Raw genomic sequence first — 18,715 nt, 5'->3', positions numbered from 1 at the left:
ATTAAGGGGAGGTGTTGGCCGAAATGGGCCATGTGACCCGGTCCAAGGATAAACACAAGCCCAAATGCTTCCTGAGGGGCTGACGAATTATAGGCCTTGTGACGTGGCCCAAATTTCAAATAGTTTATTACAGACAAATAAAATTTCAATGAAAAGAAAATAAATCCTGTCGATAAATCTGCCGGAGAAAAATAGCCGTCGATAGACTCTAAACCCTCACTCTGTGCAACTGTAATTCCTCCTCGAACACGTACAGATAACATCGCAAGCAATGGGTTTGAACTCTTGCTTGGGCGGGACGACAATGCAAACTCTGAGACTTGTGACCATTCCAGCATCGTCTTCTCCTTCGCTTTGCTTTCGGACACCTCAATTTCCTTTCCCGCCACATTAGCTCACGGAGACCTCCTCTCACCCTCCTCGTCCGGGCGCTCTCGGCTTCCGCTGTAGAAGCCGCTTCTGCCACAGAAACTGCCGATAGTAAAGGTGATACCTTTTGCATCTCTTCTTTAATCGTTTTGCTTCATTTTCATTGGATGGAGCGTGGTATTTACTTTCGTTACTGTTTGGATTTAGTGGTGAAGCCGCAATGGAAAGCGGCTATTGATTTCAAGTGGATCAGGGATAATAAAGATGCTGTTGCGGTGAATATCAAGAACAGGAACTCTAATGCCGATTTAGAGCTTGTGCTTCGGCTTTACGATAAGTTGTCTAATCTTCAGAAGGTTAAGCTTCTATCTTTAATCTTAATATTTCAGTTCTTTATGTATATGTATACAATTAGGGTCATTTTTTTCTGGAAAAGTTCTCCCTGAGGCGCGCCTCAAGGCGAGGCTCATTCGATTTGCCTCCGGGCGTACGCCCCTGACAGAGGTCGGAGAGGCTTGCGCCTCAGTCTCCGAAGGCGGACGCCTCGGGAAGGTACGCCTCAAGGCGTAGGAGGCGGAATTGCAAAAGTCCAGTTTATTTTTTTGGCCCAAGTTTCTTATTTTGGCCCAGTTTCTTTATTTTGGCCCTGTTTCTTCTTTTGGCCCAATCACAACAGCCCAGTAACTCCCTCTTCTAGTCCTCTGCTGCGCGACTTCACCTTGCCATTGCAGATGCTTGAACCCTAAAATTCACATACGAATGTTCTTCGCTTGTTGCGCTGGGATTTGACTCGGTTCTGTGCTATTTATTTGTTCTATTCTTTGCTGTCGCTTGTTCTACTCTCTGCTGGAGCTATTCTGTGTTCTCTTTCATCGGTTCTAGAGGTGTTCCTGTTAGTTTGTTGTTCTAGTCTGCTGGTCGACTCAGGTTCTTTATTCTATCTAATATTCTTGTACCATCGTGTTCTGTAATCTGTCTGCTTCTGCTGTTGTGTTCTTCGATTCAATCCTTTGAAGAGTCTCTGCTCTTGTGCTCTCTGTGTTGTGTTCTGTATTCTGTACTTGGCTACTTGGATAGTTGCATTATCTAATTAGTTCAATCAAATACACTCATATGTGTATATACATATTATATATTGATTGGATTATTTTTTCATTTATATTGTTTTTTACACACAACAGATATATATATAATTGATATGATTATATTATTTGAATGTGTACATGTGTACACGTACAGATAACATCGCAAGCAATGGGTTTGAACTCTTGCTTGGGCGGGACGACAATGCAAACTCTGAGACTTGTGACAATTCCAGCATCGTCTTCTCCTTCTCGCTTTGCTTTCAGACACCTCAATTTCCTTTCCCTCCACAATAGCTCACGGAGACCTCCTCTCACCCTCCTCGTCCGGGCGCTCTCGGCTTCCGCTGTACAAGCGGCTTCTGCCACAGAAACTGCCGATGGTAAAGGTGATTCCTTTTGCATCTCTTCTTTAATCGTTTTGCTTCATTTTCATTGGATGGAGCGTGGTATTTACTTTCATTACTGTTTGGATTTAGTGGTGAAGCCGCAATGGAAAGCGGCTATTGATTTCAAGTGGATCAGGGATAATAAAGATGCTGTTGCGGTGAATATCAAGAACAGGAACTCTAATGCCGATTTAGAGCTTGTGCTTCGGCTTTACGATAAGTTGTCTAATCTTCAGAAGGTTAAGCTTCTATCTTTAATTCTAATATTTCAGTGCTTTATGTATATGTATACAATTAGGGTCATTTTTTTCCTGGAAAAGTTCTCTCTGGGGCATCGGGGGTTCTATTTTCAGCATGACTCTGACCAAATATGTTATAGGGGATTTTTTTTTTTATCCTCAAATCACCCAACTTAAAATTGGTTATTAATTTTGAACTTGTACTATTGCTAGTGTTATCTTAGAGCTGTACAGTTAAAGTAATGTACCATGTTTATGTATCTGTGTTTAAATTGCAGCTTATGCATTTGAAATTGAAAGAATTGAATACTGCAGTTTCCTTCTTAGTTTGTCTAATTGTCACTCAAAGATAGCAGGAAGTTGAACAGCTCCGTGGTGAAAGGAATGTGGTCGCAAACAAGATGAAAGGAAAAATAGAACCCTTGGAGCGTCAGAAACTGATAGATGAAGGTATTTTTTTTGGAAATAGTTTTTCATGCTTTTGATTGTTCCTATAGGCTTCAAATGTGTTATTTGCACTGAATGTTTTTATGTGACCAGGAAAAAACCTGAAAGAAGGACTTATGACTCTGGAGGAAGACCTGCTTAAACTTACAGATGAACTTCAGCAGGAAGCACAAAGTATACCAAATATGACCCATCCTGATGTTCCAATAGGAGGGGAGGATTGTTCGACAGTGAGAAAAATGGTATTAATTGTACTAAGTACTAACTGATCCCTCGTGTTCCTTATTTTTGTGATTATAGGGGAGGGGAGGCCATTGATGCTGGGCTCAAGTTTTATTTTTAATTTTGACGTTTTCTAATAGGTTGGTAGTCCTCGTGAATTCAGCTTCCCTGTCAAGGATCATGTTCAACTTGGGAAGGAACTAGATATCCTAGATTTTGACTCGGCTGCAGAGGTACTCTCTATGTTTAATCTAAGGTATTAAAGCATCTCTGGTTGATCTCCATGGAATGCTTTGTGTTTTCTCAATACATTCTTCAGTCAAACTTATTTGTTCAGTTTAATTACTAGTGTGGAGTTATTATCAACTACTTCTTATTATAATTTGTGAAGGCAATTTCCATCTTTATATGTTTATTTTGTTGCACTGGGTATCAAATTTCAAATTGGAGTCTTTAGGTGATTGAATTTGAGTGAGTTTACAGAGTTCTCCAGCGAAGCAGTTTTTCCTCTTGTAATAGGATTTTCTTTAGCACCTATTTATAATTTAGTTGTGACCTGATCAGTGCCCTACTATTTAACGAGTGTGCAAACTGCAAGGTTCTGTTACTCATGTCCTAACCTAAGAATTATGGTTAATTGGATTTTGGTGACGTTAGCTTCTCTTGTCAAGGTGAAAGAAGTGTAGTTTATTTTTCATAAGCGTCTTAGTTTTTGCTAATACATGCAGGTAAGTGGGTCAAAATTTTACTACCTGAAGAATGAAGCAGTTATGCTGGAGCTGGGTCTCATCAACTGGACACTCTTCGAAGTCATGAAAAGAGGCTTTATGCCTCTAACAACACCAGAAATTGTGCGATCCTCTATTGTCGAAAAATGTGGGTTCCAACCTCGTGGAACAAATACCCAGGTAATCAAAATATGACCTTTTCCAGAATAATGCTGCCATTGTTTTATATAGCAAGTGTGTTTAACATAATTGTTTCACCCACCAGCCTTGTCTCCCATGCAACTTCTATATGTCTGAAGAATTTTACTTTTTTATAGTATGATTCACATCCTTGATTGGTTGTTAAATGAATCCCACTAATGGGCCAAGTCCTTTGTATCTCCGTGTCGTTAAGGACTTTTCTGAGATTATTTACTGATAGCACTTTGCTGTTCTATTGCCCTTGCTGACTTTTTGAATCTCTGTCGTAACACTTCCTAGGTTTATTCTATTGAGGGTACAGACCAATGCCTTATTGGCACAGCAGAAATCCCTGTGGGAGGAATACATATGGACTCTATTCTCACTGAGTCATTATTGCCTCTGAAGTATGTGGCATTATCTCACTGCTTTCGCACTGAGGCTGGTGCTGCTGGCACTGCGACAAGGTAATTACCTCTTTACCTTTCTCTTCTGTAGTCATAGCTGTCATGCACATCACAGCTACTGTTGAGTTTGCCCTCTAATAACATTTCTCTAATGCATTTGACTAATCATCTGGATGCACAAGACCACACAATTTAGTTCTTCGATGAATGCAGTAGGAGCTAAAACACCCTTATGTCTTTTTTAACGTGTAACTTTCTGACAGAATTAAACCAGTTGGTCATTGTCCAATGCTTTACATTACCATGTTTAGCTGATTTGCTGACAACCTCTTTGCTCCTCATTTATGGCTTATTCTTCTTAAATAAGTGTTATATAATATATAGTGAACAATATGATAAGTATGATCATGACTAACCATAGTCCAGCAATGTACAAGAGCTGGTTTCATGAACTGCCGTTGGATCCTCTCACTTTTGGTTTTCAAGAATTGGTGGTACATTTCATACGTCGCCTACTTCTGGAGTAGTCCTAAAATTATGAACTTTCCACTTTATTGTACTCTGGAAAAACATAAAGATGTATGCATTATAAAGGCATTCCCTTGACGACATTGTTGTTGGTCGATAGAGATTGAGCCATTGCTCCATAAGCCTATGCATGGAAAGTAGCGTTGCTACACTGTTTGTGGTTTCTCCTTGACAATCTATTACATTGTATCGTATCAAGTGAGCTTATGTCCCATGACAAACACCTCCCTTTTTTCCCATTGCAGTGGCTTGGAAACCCTGCTCATGGGAGGGGCTTGCTAAGTTGCTTCTTTTTGAGATAGGTTGTATTCATGCTGATCCAAATAGGTGCCATTCATAAGTCTCGGTATCAGAAAATAAAGTGGCATTTATTTTAGCGCAAGCCATTAACTGTTGGCATTTTAAAGCAGGGGTCTCTATCGAGTTCACCAGTTCAGCAAGGTGGAGATGTTTATTTTGTGCCGCCCAGAGGAGAGTGATTTGTACCATGAGGAGCTCATACAAATTGAAGAGGACATCTTCTCAGCTCTAGGTTTACATTACAAGTAGGGATATTTCTCAGTTGTTTGGTGTTTTCATTCCAATTTTTTCAATGCTTTTTATCACCTTTTATTTTTTATTTTTTGTTATGATAATTTTTTTGGCAGAACACTGGACATGGCTTCTGTGGATTTAGGGGCACCTGCATATCGCAAATTTGATGTGGAAGCATGGATGCCAGGTTTAGGACGCTATGGTGAGGTACTGTAATAAGATATTCTCTATTTACTTTAGCCCTTTCCTTTCTTGTGAAATGAAGCTTCTTGTGTGTGTGTACTGGACAAGGAACTTCTCTGCAGTGCTATTACATTTGAGATATTTACAAATTCTTTCCATGGAGCAGTACGGTTTGGTTTAGCAATTTGTGAGCATTTGTACTTCTTGTTTGGTTGTTTTTATAACAGATATCTAGTGCATCCAATTGTACGGACTATCAAAGTCGTCGACTAGGAATTCGTTATCGTCCATCAGAACCATCATCATCGCAGCCTAAGAAGGTTAAGGGAAATCTTCCTCCAACAAAGTTTGTGCATACTCTAAATGCCACAGCCTGCGCGGTTCCTCGGATGATTGTATCCTTGCTTGAGAATTATCAGCAGGAAGATGGTTCAGTTATTATCCCCGAGCCGTTGAGGCCCTTTGTGGGTGGGCTTGAGGTTATAGCTCCTAAATCCAGATAGGAAATTTTGACCATGGGACTTATTCTGTCAAGCCAACTAAATTTGTTCATAAAACCCTGCCTTGATAATCCAGTAACCCACAAAATCTGGAAAGGAGGGAAAAATCAGGACAGTAACATTTTGTTTGCTCGGGTGTGAGCTTATGAAGCGGCTTTGTGTTCTTCGGGCTCAAGCAAAGATAAAATTGATTGCTACTTATTTATGCATTTCTTCCTTTAATCTTGATTAAATTTTTGTGTTATTGATTATAATCTTGTAAATGTTGCCGTTGTTATTGAAACTGGCAGATAGTCGACTTTTGATTTTATCAGAAATTTGTGTTTCTGCAAGTTCCTGCATTTGTTATACCTTTATTGTTATTTCAAAAGGAGTCTCACTTGACTTGATCTAAGTAGACTTGGTCTCACCTACCGAATAACCCCATTATCTAAACCACTTTCCAAGCAATCTCAAAACTACCATTATTTTCAGGAAATTCTCTCCCTAAAATTTCTCCACAGTTTCTCAACAATACCAAGGTTATATCTTGCAGGATAAACAAGGAGAAAAATACAACTACAATTTCTTTGCCTTCTCTTCATTATCTTTGAGATATCTGGGTTATTAGAATAAAAGCTTTGTTGTTCTTGTTCTGCTTGGTCTTTGAGTGCACACTGCACAGAGACGGTTTGCTGTGTCTGGGGGAGGTAGCCTCTACAAGCCTGTTGCACCAAGTTTTTTTTTCCGAGGGGTGTAATCTACCTTTAAGGACAGCTACTGCACCTTAGACGAATTGCAATTGAACTCCATATCATCATCAATTTTCTCCAACACTTATAAGCTGGATTTGCTAGACCCAATAAATAGATAGGTATACGTTATGTCCAAATGTACCAAATCTTTACTCCGATACCTTATTAGAAAATTATGCCCAAAACACTACAAATCAATATTTTCCGTTTTGAACAAAAGGCATGTGCGAATTTGTTTCTATTGAGCCATCACCATTAGTTCTCTAAGTTAAGAAAACGCATTGGCAGCATGTGAGAGTGACTGAATCTTTGCTTATATATCACTCGATTAGGTTATGTCAATGCTATATGAGATAAAAGTCTTAACAAATTTCACATGAGTGACTCTAAAGTCAACAGGACATTAGATAAGGGTTGATTCAATTTAACCAAGAATCTTTTGTTTTTAATAACCACGAAGATAAACGCGCGTCCTAGCACGTACACTTTAAATGTTGTCCATATACTTCAATAATTGAGATCACTCGGACATCTAGCACTACTGTTTTAATAATTATGTTGATACTTACCAGCTACGCAACCCTTGAAGTTTATATGACACATATAAACCTTAATTTTTTTTATGCCTAAAATGGCAATAAAATACCTACCTAGCTACCAAATTCTCATTTGGAAGAACAAAAAATATAACTTGGCATCTTCCTTCCCCTATATATATTAAAAAAACTTTGAAATATTAAATAGAGTTGGAAAAGAATGTGATCTAGGGTTTCTTGGGAATTTGGCCAACTGTCCATGTATTAATCAAATTAAATGTGCCAGCTAAATTGTTTGAAGTATTTTAGACAACGCATGAGGGAGGAGCCGAGGAGGAACAATAATATATGGAAGTTGCCAAGAATTTGTACTCAGCGTTCACTATTTACCCAGCTGTCATGGCCTCACCTTCCACTCTGGTCAGGAATTTCAACTCTAAATCAATAATAACTATCAAACTATAATTAATTCAACTGCCTAAATTTTCCGCTTGTAAATCTTAAGAAATTTCATGGATCATGGATGGTAGTTTTGGCCATTATAAAGTGTCGAGAAAATCCGACATACATAAAATATATATATATATATATATATATATATATATATATATATATATATGATTGACATATTATAAGCCCAAAGATTTCTTTATTTAGTAAGAAGCATTTTAAAGCCGTGAGTTCTAAAAGACCTTCGAAGCGTTATGATGGGTTGGCCTTGGACTTAGATTTGGGAAAGTGGATAATATTTGATGATGATAGTCAAGTTTGAGTTGAGAAATCTATTGGTATTTCCTAACAATGCCAACATGTCTTCTTGCTCTGAATTGGGAGATAAATTAGTAATGAATTTCTCTGCGGTCAATCATATGAACTCAAAGCTTCTTGAGTGTGCGATGAACTTTAACTCAACTTATACTGTCGTCAAGTAAAAAAATTATGTGCACAAGGTCGTTCTAGTTGCCAAAAAAAAAAGTGTCTCCTTACTGTGACATAGAATCTATTGTCGATCTTATCATCAAGAGAGACAAAAACTAAATCAACTTCTCTCACAATTACATACAAAAAAAACAAAAAACTAGACTAAGAGAATATCTCATCTCAATCTAATAATATTTTATCTTCTGACATACAAGATCTACACCATCGAAGAACAAGAATTAATGAAGAAATTAGGCTGGTTTTTTCCTTAATTTGGCATCCCAAATCCCAATAGATCAATACATACAGCATATGATTTATATGCACGCAAACTACATAAAAGAATAAAGAATGGATCGAAAAGAGAGTTTCAAGAAACCACAATATTAATCCTCTCTCATAGTGTGCTTGAATGCACCAAACCCCCATTATCAATCTTCTTCCTTGTTGGACGCAACAACTTGGACCAAAACCCACCTCTCCTTGTTGTCTTCTTCTTGTAATCACTACAAGAATCATCACCACTCCTCCTTTGAACAAAAGCCAATGATCTACTCTTGGCAAGTGCGTTAACATTATTCTTCCCCCTGTTATTCTTCCCTCCTCCTCCTCCTGTACTAAAACGATACGGATGACGATGATGCATTGGAGACGAATACGAAGAAGAAAGCGAAGAAGAAGAAGAATATTCGGACGATAATGAAGAAGAAGACGAAGACGAAGAAGAAGAAGAGCGCTTTATCGTACGACGTGACCTTGTTTTAGAGACTTTTGAGAGCTTTTCATTCAAGCAAAGAGAGCATATGCCAGGAGATTGTTTGTGTTTGGGATGCTTCTTGCATTGAACATGGTCCTTGTTTGATGGTCTCTTGGGGTTTCCCATTTTGATGACTATGTGTGTTTTGTTGGGTGTATGTATATATAGGGAGGGTTTTATGAGGATTGGGTTGGGTTTCGACTTTCGATGATGTTTCATGGGAGGTTTCTTGGGGTTTTCTTGTAAAACTGGCTTAAGTTGACGGGTTTGTCAAGGGGATTCGAAAAGTTGGTCAGAGGCAACAATTGTACGGCTGAGATGGAGTCCCCGTCGCGTCGGTGGTTGTGATTCGTTTGAAAGAAATGGTGAAAGTGTGGAAGGGGTCGAAAAGGCCCCAACTTTTCTCCTGGGCGGCGTAGAAAATCAAGTGGGCCCACCATAGAAAATTACCAAGGCGTGCGTCCTTTTTTTTGTGGGCATGCTCTGTCAGGGGAAAACGGCGCCGTATTGAACAGATAGTTATAAAAAGGAGGCATTTCACAGATTGAACAGAAAGTGTGTTTGGAGTGAGGGATTTAGACGGAAGGGAAGGAATAATAGTTTTCCCTCTCTCATGTTTGGATAGATAGAAAAGGAAAGAAAAGCAAATTAGTTTAATTTACTAATTGATCCTTATTTTTTATGTTAGAGTGTTATTTACAAGGGTAAAATAGGTTTTTAACATATTTATAACTGAATAAGTCATACATTCCCTTCAAAGGATTCCATTTTGGAAAGGAAGAATTTTCACAAAAATTTAATGAAATATTCCTTTCAATTCCTTCCAAATCTCTTCTCTTAATTCTTTCTAAATTATTCAAACAAGGAGATTGGAACTTGGAAGGAAGCTCTATTTCCCTTCTCTTTTATTCCCTCCAAATCCCTCAATCCAAACACACTCTTAATTAGTCATCCGTTCCCTCCAAATGATCCCATTTTTGAGAGGAAGTATTTTGACAAAAGTTCAATGAAATCTTCCCCTCAAATCCCTCCCTTTATTTTTTTATAAACTATTTAAAAAAGAGAATTGGAAGGAAACTTCATTTCTCTTCCATTCCTCCCAAATTCCTCTAAGTTATTTATGAGTTAAAATCATATTTTACCTTTGTACATAATATTTAAACATAAAAAGTAATAATAAATTAGTAAATTAAACCATTTTTTCCTTCCTTTTTTTATCTATCTAAAACATGATAGATGGAAAAGTATTTTATCTACCATTCTCTTCCATTCCCACCAAATTCTTCAATCCAAACACACTCTAGGATAGTATAAGAATGTCTAGTGCTAGAAGTTAGTTTAGCCCCTTGAGATTCAGGCGAGAAAAATATTTAGTGGTTCTAGTACTCCACATTATATATTGACATCGTGTATTAGGAGTTAGGATTAATAATATTGTAATATTTCATAGGAGGTTGGTATCAAATGGCCTAAATCATGGGTAGTTGAGGATGATTTAAAATTTGAATTATAAACTAACAAGTAGTCACCCTCGAAAGAGTGCATAATAGCTCACTGATCGAACGCTCTTCCGTTAAAGAAGTGATCTACCGAAACTATGAGATGTAAAAACGCATCGGTAGGGAGCATTCTACCTTAGAAAAAAGCACCCGTGCGAGCAGGTTTGAACGAAGCGGAAGTGAGAATGTCAACTTCAGCAACACAAACATTGGTGAGATGACAATCACAATCACCCATAATTTAACATCACAATCCATGAAATATCACAATACTATTGGTCCTGATACATGACATCAGTCGGGACCGTGCTCTCCCAATGTATGTAGGCATTGCTTAGATTCCTTTTAAGACGAGTTACTGCGATCTCCATGTCATCGGAGGAAGAAAACGAGAGAAGGATAAAAAATTTGAGTAGTTTTGACCTGCATTAATCTTTCTTGATGTTCAAACTACAAGTCTACAACTGAACCAGCTTTCACGCTTTGAGCTGTTTTATACTGATGACAGCCTAAATGTTTGGTGGACCAGTACCAGTACCAGAAGTTGCTACGCACTGTCTGCTTGTACAGTAAACACGTCCGTATGGGTTGTGCCATAACTTTGGAAGGAAGACATTTAAGTAAAGTTGTACAAATTCCAGTATTTTTTATCCTTGATATTCCAAATACTGAGATTAACGCATACGATTTCATATGGATTATGTGAGACACGAGGAGACCAATGCACACACAAATTTAGCTAACTTGATTGCAAAATTACACCCTAACTTCAGTATCCTGCTATCCTGTAAAATGATTTCCTGTAAGGTTGTCATATTCACTGGGTGCATTATCCTGGATCTGTACAACAACCAAATTCTTCCACACCCAGATGAAAAATATCCTCAAATTTCCATGTTCATTCAATATACATTTACCCATAAAATGCACGAGTTCACGACATTTTATGTTTCAAACAACGCTACACGATGTTGAGATGATCAATTGAAGATTCAAGATCCAGCATCCTGCCTGTTTGATACTTTTATAATCAACTAATCATGGGCTATGTATCTCTACCGTACAGAGAGTTTCATTAGATCCTGTTAAAATATAATAAGCCATCAAACAAAAGTACTCATTAAGCAGCTAATCGGTTGATAGTTCTTCAAAGAACAGGAAGATATGTGATTAAAAGTTAAAACTATGTCACGCTCCCCTTCAAGATCAACAAAGATCATAATATATCTTTTCGATGACTGACAATAAAATATCAGACCCTCGCTCAATTTCTCTGGTTATTTTGCAGGTTCAGAAGCCTCAGTTGTTTTGACTTCTGTTGGAACTTGTGATACATATGGTTTGAGCTGCAGGCAACAGATGCACTCTAAATAAGAACATGCTTAAAAATGCTTGACTTAGCTCATAGATGGAAAAGGTAGTAGATTACTAATTTTCTAGCTAAAATATTTGGAAAAGAACAATGGAATATTTGTAATTGGAAAATTTGTGATTAGCACAGTTCTCTTTCCTGGCCAATCTAATCAACCAAACTAATATCAGCATCAGCACTATGATTTTCGTACAACAGATAACTCATTTTGAGGGGAGGAGCTCCATTTGAAAGTTGAACTAAACAACGGAAAATTTGGAAAGAGCAGGTTGGAATTGCAAATTTGCAAATTGGGACTGGAAAGAGAAAGGAGGAAAACCCTGTACAGTACTGCAAGGAAAGAAGTGATCAAGCATCCTTCAACAACAATGATGTAGAAGATTAAGAGCTTGTGCAAAATAAATGGAGGTCTACCATATCACCCACTCTCAAGTTACTTATTTTTTCTTTTTATGAAGCATCTACCAGCTATTCATATAAATTTTTAATAAAGAAAGAAATTAAACGCTTGACCAAGTAAATAATTTAACTTTACCATTTAGTCTGAGGGCATCAAGAGCACTCAGGACACAGATACCAAACAATGTCCTCTTTAGCAAAATCAACTGATTTTCCATGAAGTTCGATAATTGGGACCAACAGATTCAAAAAATTTCGCAGCTTATTAATGAAATAATCAGAGAAGTATGAAATGGGAACTGCACTCAGTCTAATCCCCGAGAAAAACCAAATTAGGAATAGCAAAGAATGGAATATAAGTAGGTACCTTAAAGTCAGTCAAATCAGGAACAACATAGTTTGGTAGTTTCTCTTGCATCAGAACATAGCCACCTGCAATAAATTATTACGTTACTTTACAAACTACAAAAAGAAAATCAAGCTTTGGGAAACTAAAAGGAAACACCTCACCTTCCCTGGTACAGCTCAAACTTTTGAACCGTACAAACTATAAGTTCCATGGACCTAAAACTCAACTTGTTTATTCTAATGACCCGAAACATATATACACATATTTATACTGTTACCAAACATCTACAAAAAGAGAATGCAGTAAAAGATTACTATTTGTAAGTGCTCATTAGGGGTGGGGAGCTATGATGATATAGATTCTTGTGAAACCATTGTCTGCAACTTCCTATGCAGGTAGTTCATTACCTCTGCTGTTTAGTGTTTATATATGACGAATATATATGCTATTGTTAATTAATGAATATGGATTTGGGTTATAAGTAGTAATAGCAATGGGCAACAAAGTTTTGGAACACCAATACGATTCTCATAAGAGGGACAACAAAAGTAAACATTTCATTGTAGAAAGGAAAGAAGGGAAAAGACAAATGTCAGGGAACAAAAAAAAGGAAAACAGATGTGAAGTATATATAAAACTTAAATTGATTAACTTTGAGGTGTAAGAATAGGCTTATACACCCCCCTCATACATCTCCAACTATCATCCGCTCTCCCTCTCCAACTATCATACACTCTCCCTCTTTGGATGATGTTGGAGTTGTTCCTTGTGGGTAAAAGCCTATTCCTAACCCCGAACAAATGAACTTTACAAACCTGTAATTGCATATTCTCCTTCTCATTAAATTTTGAGTCTTTTTGCCTGGTTTTCCATTTTTCAAGTTTGAAATAGTTTTTTCTTGACCAGTCCAAAGAGACTAAAGATTACTAAAACTGACAAATTGAAGAACATGCATATACAAAAGGTACATAACACCTGTACACGAGGCTACCGCAGACCTTACCTCCAGTCCTCCACATAATTAAACATGTGACCTCTAGGTTACCACTAAGCCACATGTTCGCCTATATACACACGCATATATATGTAAATATATTTGTGTTGTACACATATAAATATAAACATACACAACATGAGCATCTGATGGGCATCTACATACATATAGATGTGTAAGCATACGGATGTTACATATATCACACACAACTGAAACAGGAAGATAGACCCAAATTTGTGCAACCTTACAATAAAACGAGTAATACATTATACATCTATTGATCAATGTTACAATATCGCATGTATTGCTGTCACCACAGGAACTTTTTAGACGTCCCTCCACAAGCATAACACAAATCAAAGATAGCAAAACAAAGCAAACAAATATAATTATGAGAGTACCTTTTCGAGTGTGGAAACCAGTAGGTTTGCAATTCTTTCCCTTATAGTAATTACGAGGGGCACGCTTTGACGAGAGGATGTCCAGCGACGAAGTCCGCTTCCGCCGAAATGCCCTTCCAATCCCCATTAGCAGACCCAGCGGCATATTCAAGCAATAATTTAATCTCCTCTTCCAACAGGGAAAAAAATGCATCATATCAGAAGAATTTTAACTGATTCGCGCATTCAAAAAACCGAAGAAAGACTATGATTCTCAAGAGTGAAAGAAAACACTTCGATTCGATATCTGTACATATAACACGAATAATCAAAGAGTCTTAAGAAAAAAAACAAGTAGCTAACCTTAGATTCGAAGAACTAAGCGAATCGGAGCGATGATGGAAATAGTGTCGTAATCAACGTGGAAATCACCCACAGAGTGACCAACGAAGGCAATTCGAGAGGCCACAAAATGCAGAGAAGTAGCAGAACTACGGAAGACGAAAGATGGGGGAGAGAAGGCTTTCACGGGAGGGTTCAAAGGGTTTTGTCTGATTTATGGGCTATGTAAAGCCCAACTAAGAAAAGATTCGGTTATAAGAGCCCAATAGTAAAAGGTTTGGGTTATGGGCTTGGTTAAGTCAAATGGCTTGGAAAACCTCGAATTTGGAAAACCATCCGACCTTTAAGAGTAACGTATCCTTTAATCACTTAGAGTTCACATGTTCTAACTTTTTCACAGTTATTATCCTGATGCAATAACTTTTCACAGTTACTCTATCTCTTTGTTGTTTGTGTTTATTTCGCATTTTAATATGAACAAACAATTTCCATTCATGTGGGGGATTGTTGGATATTGGTTTAGTCATGGGCGTACTTTGAGCACAATTAAATGTGAGACCCACATGTCTTTTGGGACAGGTCCATGGTTAAATACGTACATCTTTGAACATAGATGAACGTCGTACATTTGCATTACAAAAAGTAATATCGGGTGAATAAGAAATTGATCCCAAAAGTGTACACATGAAAAGGTATAAGTTGATGCTATGAATCCAATCCTACATTGAATTGTTATAAACTCGAGAGTGAATATATGAACTTGGGCCTAAGGGCACTCAAGTTTGTTGGTAGGAAAATCTTACATGAGCTAAAGTATGGGTTGGGCCAAAGTCTTACATGACCTTAGGTACGAGTGGGGTTTGGCTAGGCCCGTTGACCTTTTTGGTCAATGATTGACCAAGCCCATTTGACCAACTTAAGATTATGGTCCAATTAAACTAAAGAACATGCCCCATTTTACTAAGTCAAGTTAGTCAAGTCTGGACAACTCCTTGAGTCGTCTGGACAAATGTCACAAATCTACATTCGGGACAACTGTTATAAATAGGTTTTATTTGTAGGGTTTCGAGAAAGTCAATTAGTGAGGGTTATATTATAGGTCTAGTTTGGTAAAGCTTTTTTCACAAATATTTCTACTACTAAAAAGCATTAATGCTATGACTTTGCCAAACAAGCATTTTCTGGTGGAAATTCCTAAACACTTCTGGTAGCATTTCTGCCCTCTTGCCGTAAAGAACTCCCTGAAGATGTTGCGAACTTGCTTCATAGGACAGATTTTCCACTAACAGATTGAACATTGGGCACTGGCCTAGTTACAGATGGGGGAGGAGGTTTTTCTTTTTCAGCTTTGCATAATGGACTTTTAAAGCACGACCCTCAAATTCCCAAACCAAATTCATGAGACTCCAAATTAAAAATAAGAATAGAAAGAGAGAGCTCCATAAGAGTACAACCACCAAGAATAATAGAAAACTAACTCTCCACCATTAGTTAGTGTGTGAAGATAAATTTCGTCATTGTCTTTTCAGGCTGATTAGGTTTCCTAAAACTAAAATTTCAGCATTGATAGATACAAATGAGCCAAACAGTTACATTAAACTCTCGTCACATGGATTTATATGTTAGAAAATGTTCAGCAATAACTCTAATTACATTTATCGTCAAATCACCTCAAGAAAGCTAAGTGAGACGAAAGTCACAAGAATTTGAGATAAACCCATGAAGCAATTGGAAGGATATGCTTACATATGAATCGAGATTAGAGAGAGCCGCTGAGTCTGAAAATGAGAGAGAGTATATAGAGACCTAGAAAGAGAGATGTTGTTGGTCGAGTTTGTGTTTGGAGGTTTATAAAGAGACGATAATGGTGATTTTTGTGAAAACTTTTGTTCAGTGGAGAAGTGAGGGGATTTTGGGCAATGGAGAAGGCGAATTGAAGCCATGAACACAGACTTCACTCTCTGAGATGTTTCAGCTTTGAAGACAGAGTTTGCTCGACCCTGAAACAACATCATATGCGAGGCGCCGTCCTAGCCTTCCCTGACCTGGATCAGAACTGAAAATTCCGCCGTGAGTTCTATTTTGGCTGAGAGGAGAAAGAGGGTCAGTCTTCATTTTAAAACGACGACGTTTGACTTTATTGGGCTTTCATCTGGAGTTGCTTTCCGTTGGACTAAACTGGGCTTTCACTAGGCCCAAGTAATGACTCAAAGAATGTAAACGTTAATCACACCTCCAAGTTTTTGGGTTTAATGCATATATGTCACTGAGAGATACCTCCGTTTACAATTAGATCACTGAAAGAAAAAAATTTCAAATTTGATTACTCAATATTTTAAATTTAAGCAATTAGGCCACTCTGATCCAATTCGATCAGCTGTTCACCGGGAATTGCTGACCTGTCATTTAAGTGTCATAGTGGAATATAAAATTAAAAAATTGAACTAAAAGATGAAAAAGGGAGAAAATAAAATTAATAAAAAAGAAGAAGAAGAAATCAAACTTGTTAGATATGATTATTTGAACGTCTGGATCTGGTCATTTATGTTGTTTTGGTGTTCAGATCAACAACGACCAAGAGACTGGAAGATCAAGGAGCTTCCGATTTATGACTTTCACCTGAAGTTGCACTTGCGAAGATTTCGTTGCTGCCATCGGTCTCCTTCTCTCTGAGTCTCCTGGTTATGGATTCCTCTTCGAGCTTGAATCCATGTTTAGGAGCTCAGAGTCGGACCAACAAGCTCTGAAAAGGCAAAGATCCGTCAGTGAAAAATCGACCTATACGTCTTCAAAATTTTCTCGTAAAAGCCTTGATGCAAGTCTTGCTGGTGCAAAGACACCGAGATGGGGTGGAGTTCTGGAGTGAAGCAGCGGTAGACCGAAGGAGGCGAAACACATCTTCATCATCACCGGAGCGTTTCTTCGATAGGCTGAGATCCAAAGTTCCAAAGTGGGTGGACGAGTATATCCAACAAATCTGGTCGATTTTAAGAGAAGGCGGATGGAGCGAATCAAACAAAGTTGGTGTTGATGCAATGCCCCTCTTCGATAATGGATTCTTGGTTGTGGATTTCTCAATTTCCAGTGACCATTTTCTTCTTTTTCAATCTATGTACTGAAAATTCAAACCCAATTACCTGGGCTTGCAAGAATTGGTTAATTTTCATTAATTTTCATTTTTGCGTTGATATATGCCACATTTCTTTTTTATTTTAATTTTTTAAAAAGCCACATCATTTTTTTATATTTTACATGGCAATTTTATTTTATATTCCGACGAATTTATGACATGTCAGCAATTTCCAGCATAAGATTGACCAGAATTTGACTGGAGTGACCTAATTGCATAAATTCAGAATATTCAGTAACTCAATTTGAAATTTTTTTCTTTCAGTGACCTAATTACAAATTGGGGTATCTTTCAATGACTTATATGCACTAAACCCTTAAGTTTACTAAAGACACATACCTTTTGATAAGCGAACCCCTCAAATCTCTCAGTTCAAATTGAACTTGTCAAAACACATAAGAGATTTACAATTAACAACCCTATACATCAAAATCATCCAAGAATAAGTGAATATACAAGTACATGTCATCCATATTTGACACCTCACTGAGGAACAACACCTGTGAATTCTACAACAAGAACAACGACAAAACCAAACATTCCAAACAAAGATAATTAAGCCTAATAATGCCTTCTAAGCACAAGCACATGCAACGAAACTTTGATCTGCAACGCATTCACCGAGGACACTGGATCTAAGCAACGCCGCAATGGAACTTCGATATGCTACGCATTCGCCGAGGACAACTTATTGGCAGCAACCACGAGGAGTTTGACTCGCACGCGGTGGTCCTCCATGTACTGGTAGAAGATTTCGATGATTAGACAGGCAAGGAGTGTGAAGATGACATAACTAAGAGATCAGATCATGAAAGATGGACGAGTAGTAATTCAAGGCCTTGCGGTACCTCTTGGTGGTCCATACGTCACGGAGAGGGACTACTCAACTTGGACGCACAGGTAGGAGCCATAGATCGACAAACCAAAGCTTTTGGGTATGGGGTGTTATGAGCTGGTTCCTAAAAAAACACATGGTCAAAGCAAAGTCAACCTAAGTCGTGGTGTCTTTAGTAAACTTAAGGGTGTGACTAAAGTTTACCTTCGAAGAAACAACTGAATTTTTTTAGGGCTTATTTTTCATATCCAAAAAAATTCAAGCCCAATGAAAATGGTCCAAACATAATCTTTATATAAAAAATGACATATTACTGCCCACTTTATGAAAGTTGGATACTTAGGTCAAAGAAAAAAATATTTTGCCATGTATAAGTATCTATTTTCTACATAAGTATCTATTTTAAAAGTTAATAATTACATAATCCCACATTTGACCTTTTTCTTCAATAGGCATGGATCTAAAAATACTTAGATCTAAGACACCTACTCTCCATCTTCACCATTGCCACGTTTGCCTCCATCTCCACCACCGCCACCGCCACCGCCACCGCCACCGACACTATCACTCCTCCACCACCATCACACCTCCATAATCATTTTCTTCATTTTCTTATTATCCTTCTTTTTCTTTTTCTTCTTATTATTTTTATTAGTGTT

At 37.7% G+C, this 18,715-nt stretch overlaps 3 protein-coding genes across 6 annotated transcripts; 1 reads left to right on the top strand and 2 right to left on the bottom strand.

The window, feature by feature from the left end:
- Positions 1-1,002: 1,002 nt before the first annotated feature.
- Positions 1,003-6,158, top strand: LOC120000790 (serine--tRNA ligase, chloroplastic/mitochondrial). Of its 2 annotated transcripts, none has more exons than XM_038848923.1 (11): positions 1,003-1,295; positions 1,603-1,840; positions 1,931-2,079; positions 2,436-2,529; positions 2,620-2,768; positions 2,889-2,981; positions 3,477-3,656; positions 3,957-4,123; positions 5,002-5,136; positions 5,239-5,332; positions 5,536-6,158. In XM_038848923.1, the coding sequence occupies exons 2-11, from the start codon at positions 1,624-1,626 to the stop codon at positions 5,809-5,811; spliced, it is 1,554 nt and encodes a 517-aa protein (XP_038704851.1). In that variant the 5' UTR covers positions 1,003-1,295; positions 1,603-1,623; the 3' UTR covers positions 5,812-6,158. The 2 variants fall into 2 exon arrangements, with proteins under 2 accessions (XP_038704851.1, XP_038704850.1); XM_038848922.1 differs by having other exon boundaries at positions 1,005-1,296; positions 1,609-1,840.
- A 1,983-nt stretch (positions 6,159-8,141) lies between these two features.
- LOC120000704 (pinin-like) lies at positions 8,142-8,882 on the bottom strand. The gene has a single exon (XM_038848824.1). The coding sequence runs from the start codon at positions 8,880-8,882 to the stop codon at positions 8,397-8,399; it is 486 nt and encodes a 161-aa protein (XP_038704752.1). The 3' UTR covers positions 8,142-8,396.
- Positions 8,883-11,136: 2,254 nt separating this feature from the next.
- LOC119999631 (39S ribosomal protein L41-A, mitochondrial-like) lies at positions 11,137-14,289 on the bottom strand. 3 transcript variants are annotated; one of them, XM_038847315.1, is made up of 4 exons: positions 14,113-14,280; positions 13,771-13,939; positions 12,394-12,458; positions 11,137-11,601 (listed from the first exon to the last, which is right to left on the bottom strand). In XM_038847315.1, exons 2-4 carry the CDS (start codon positions 13,913-13,915, stop codon positions 11,533-11,535), a joined length of 279 nt encoding a protein of 92 aa, XP_038703243.1. In that variant the 5' UTR covers positions 13,916-13,939; positions 14,113-14,280; the 3' UTR covers positions 11,137-11,532. The 3 variants fall into 3 exon arrangements, with proteins under 3 accessions (XP_038703243.1, XP_038703241.1, XP_038703242.1); XM_038847313.1 differs by lacking the exon at positions 11,137-11,601 and adding an exon at positions 11,663-11,957 and having other exon boundaries at positions 14,113-14,289; XM_038847314.1 differs by lacking the exon at positions 11,137-11,601 and adding an exon at positions 11,998-12,232 and having other exon boundaries at positions 14,113-14,288.
- Between the last annotated feature and the right edge of the window lie 4,426 nt (positions 14,290-18,715).

Source organism: Tripterygium wilfordii, chromosome 6 (genome assembly GCF_013401445.1).
Source record: "Tripterygium wilfordii isolate XIE 37 chromosome 6, ASM1340144v1, whole genome shotgun sequence".
NCBI classification, from domain to species: domain Eukaryota; kingdom Viridiplantae; phylum Streptophyta; class Magnoliopsida; order Celastrales; family Celastraceae; genus Tripterygium; species Tripterygium wilfordii.
The sequence above is the reverse complement of the archived record's forward strand: the minus strand, read 5'-3'. Positions and strand labels throughout refer to the sequence as shown.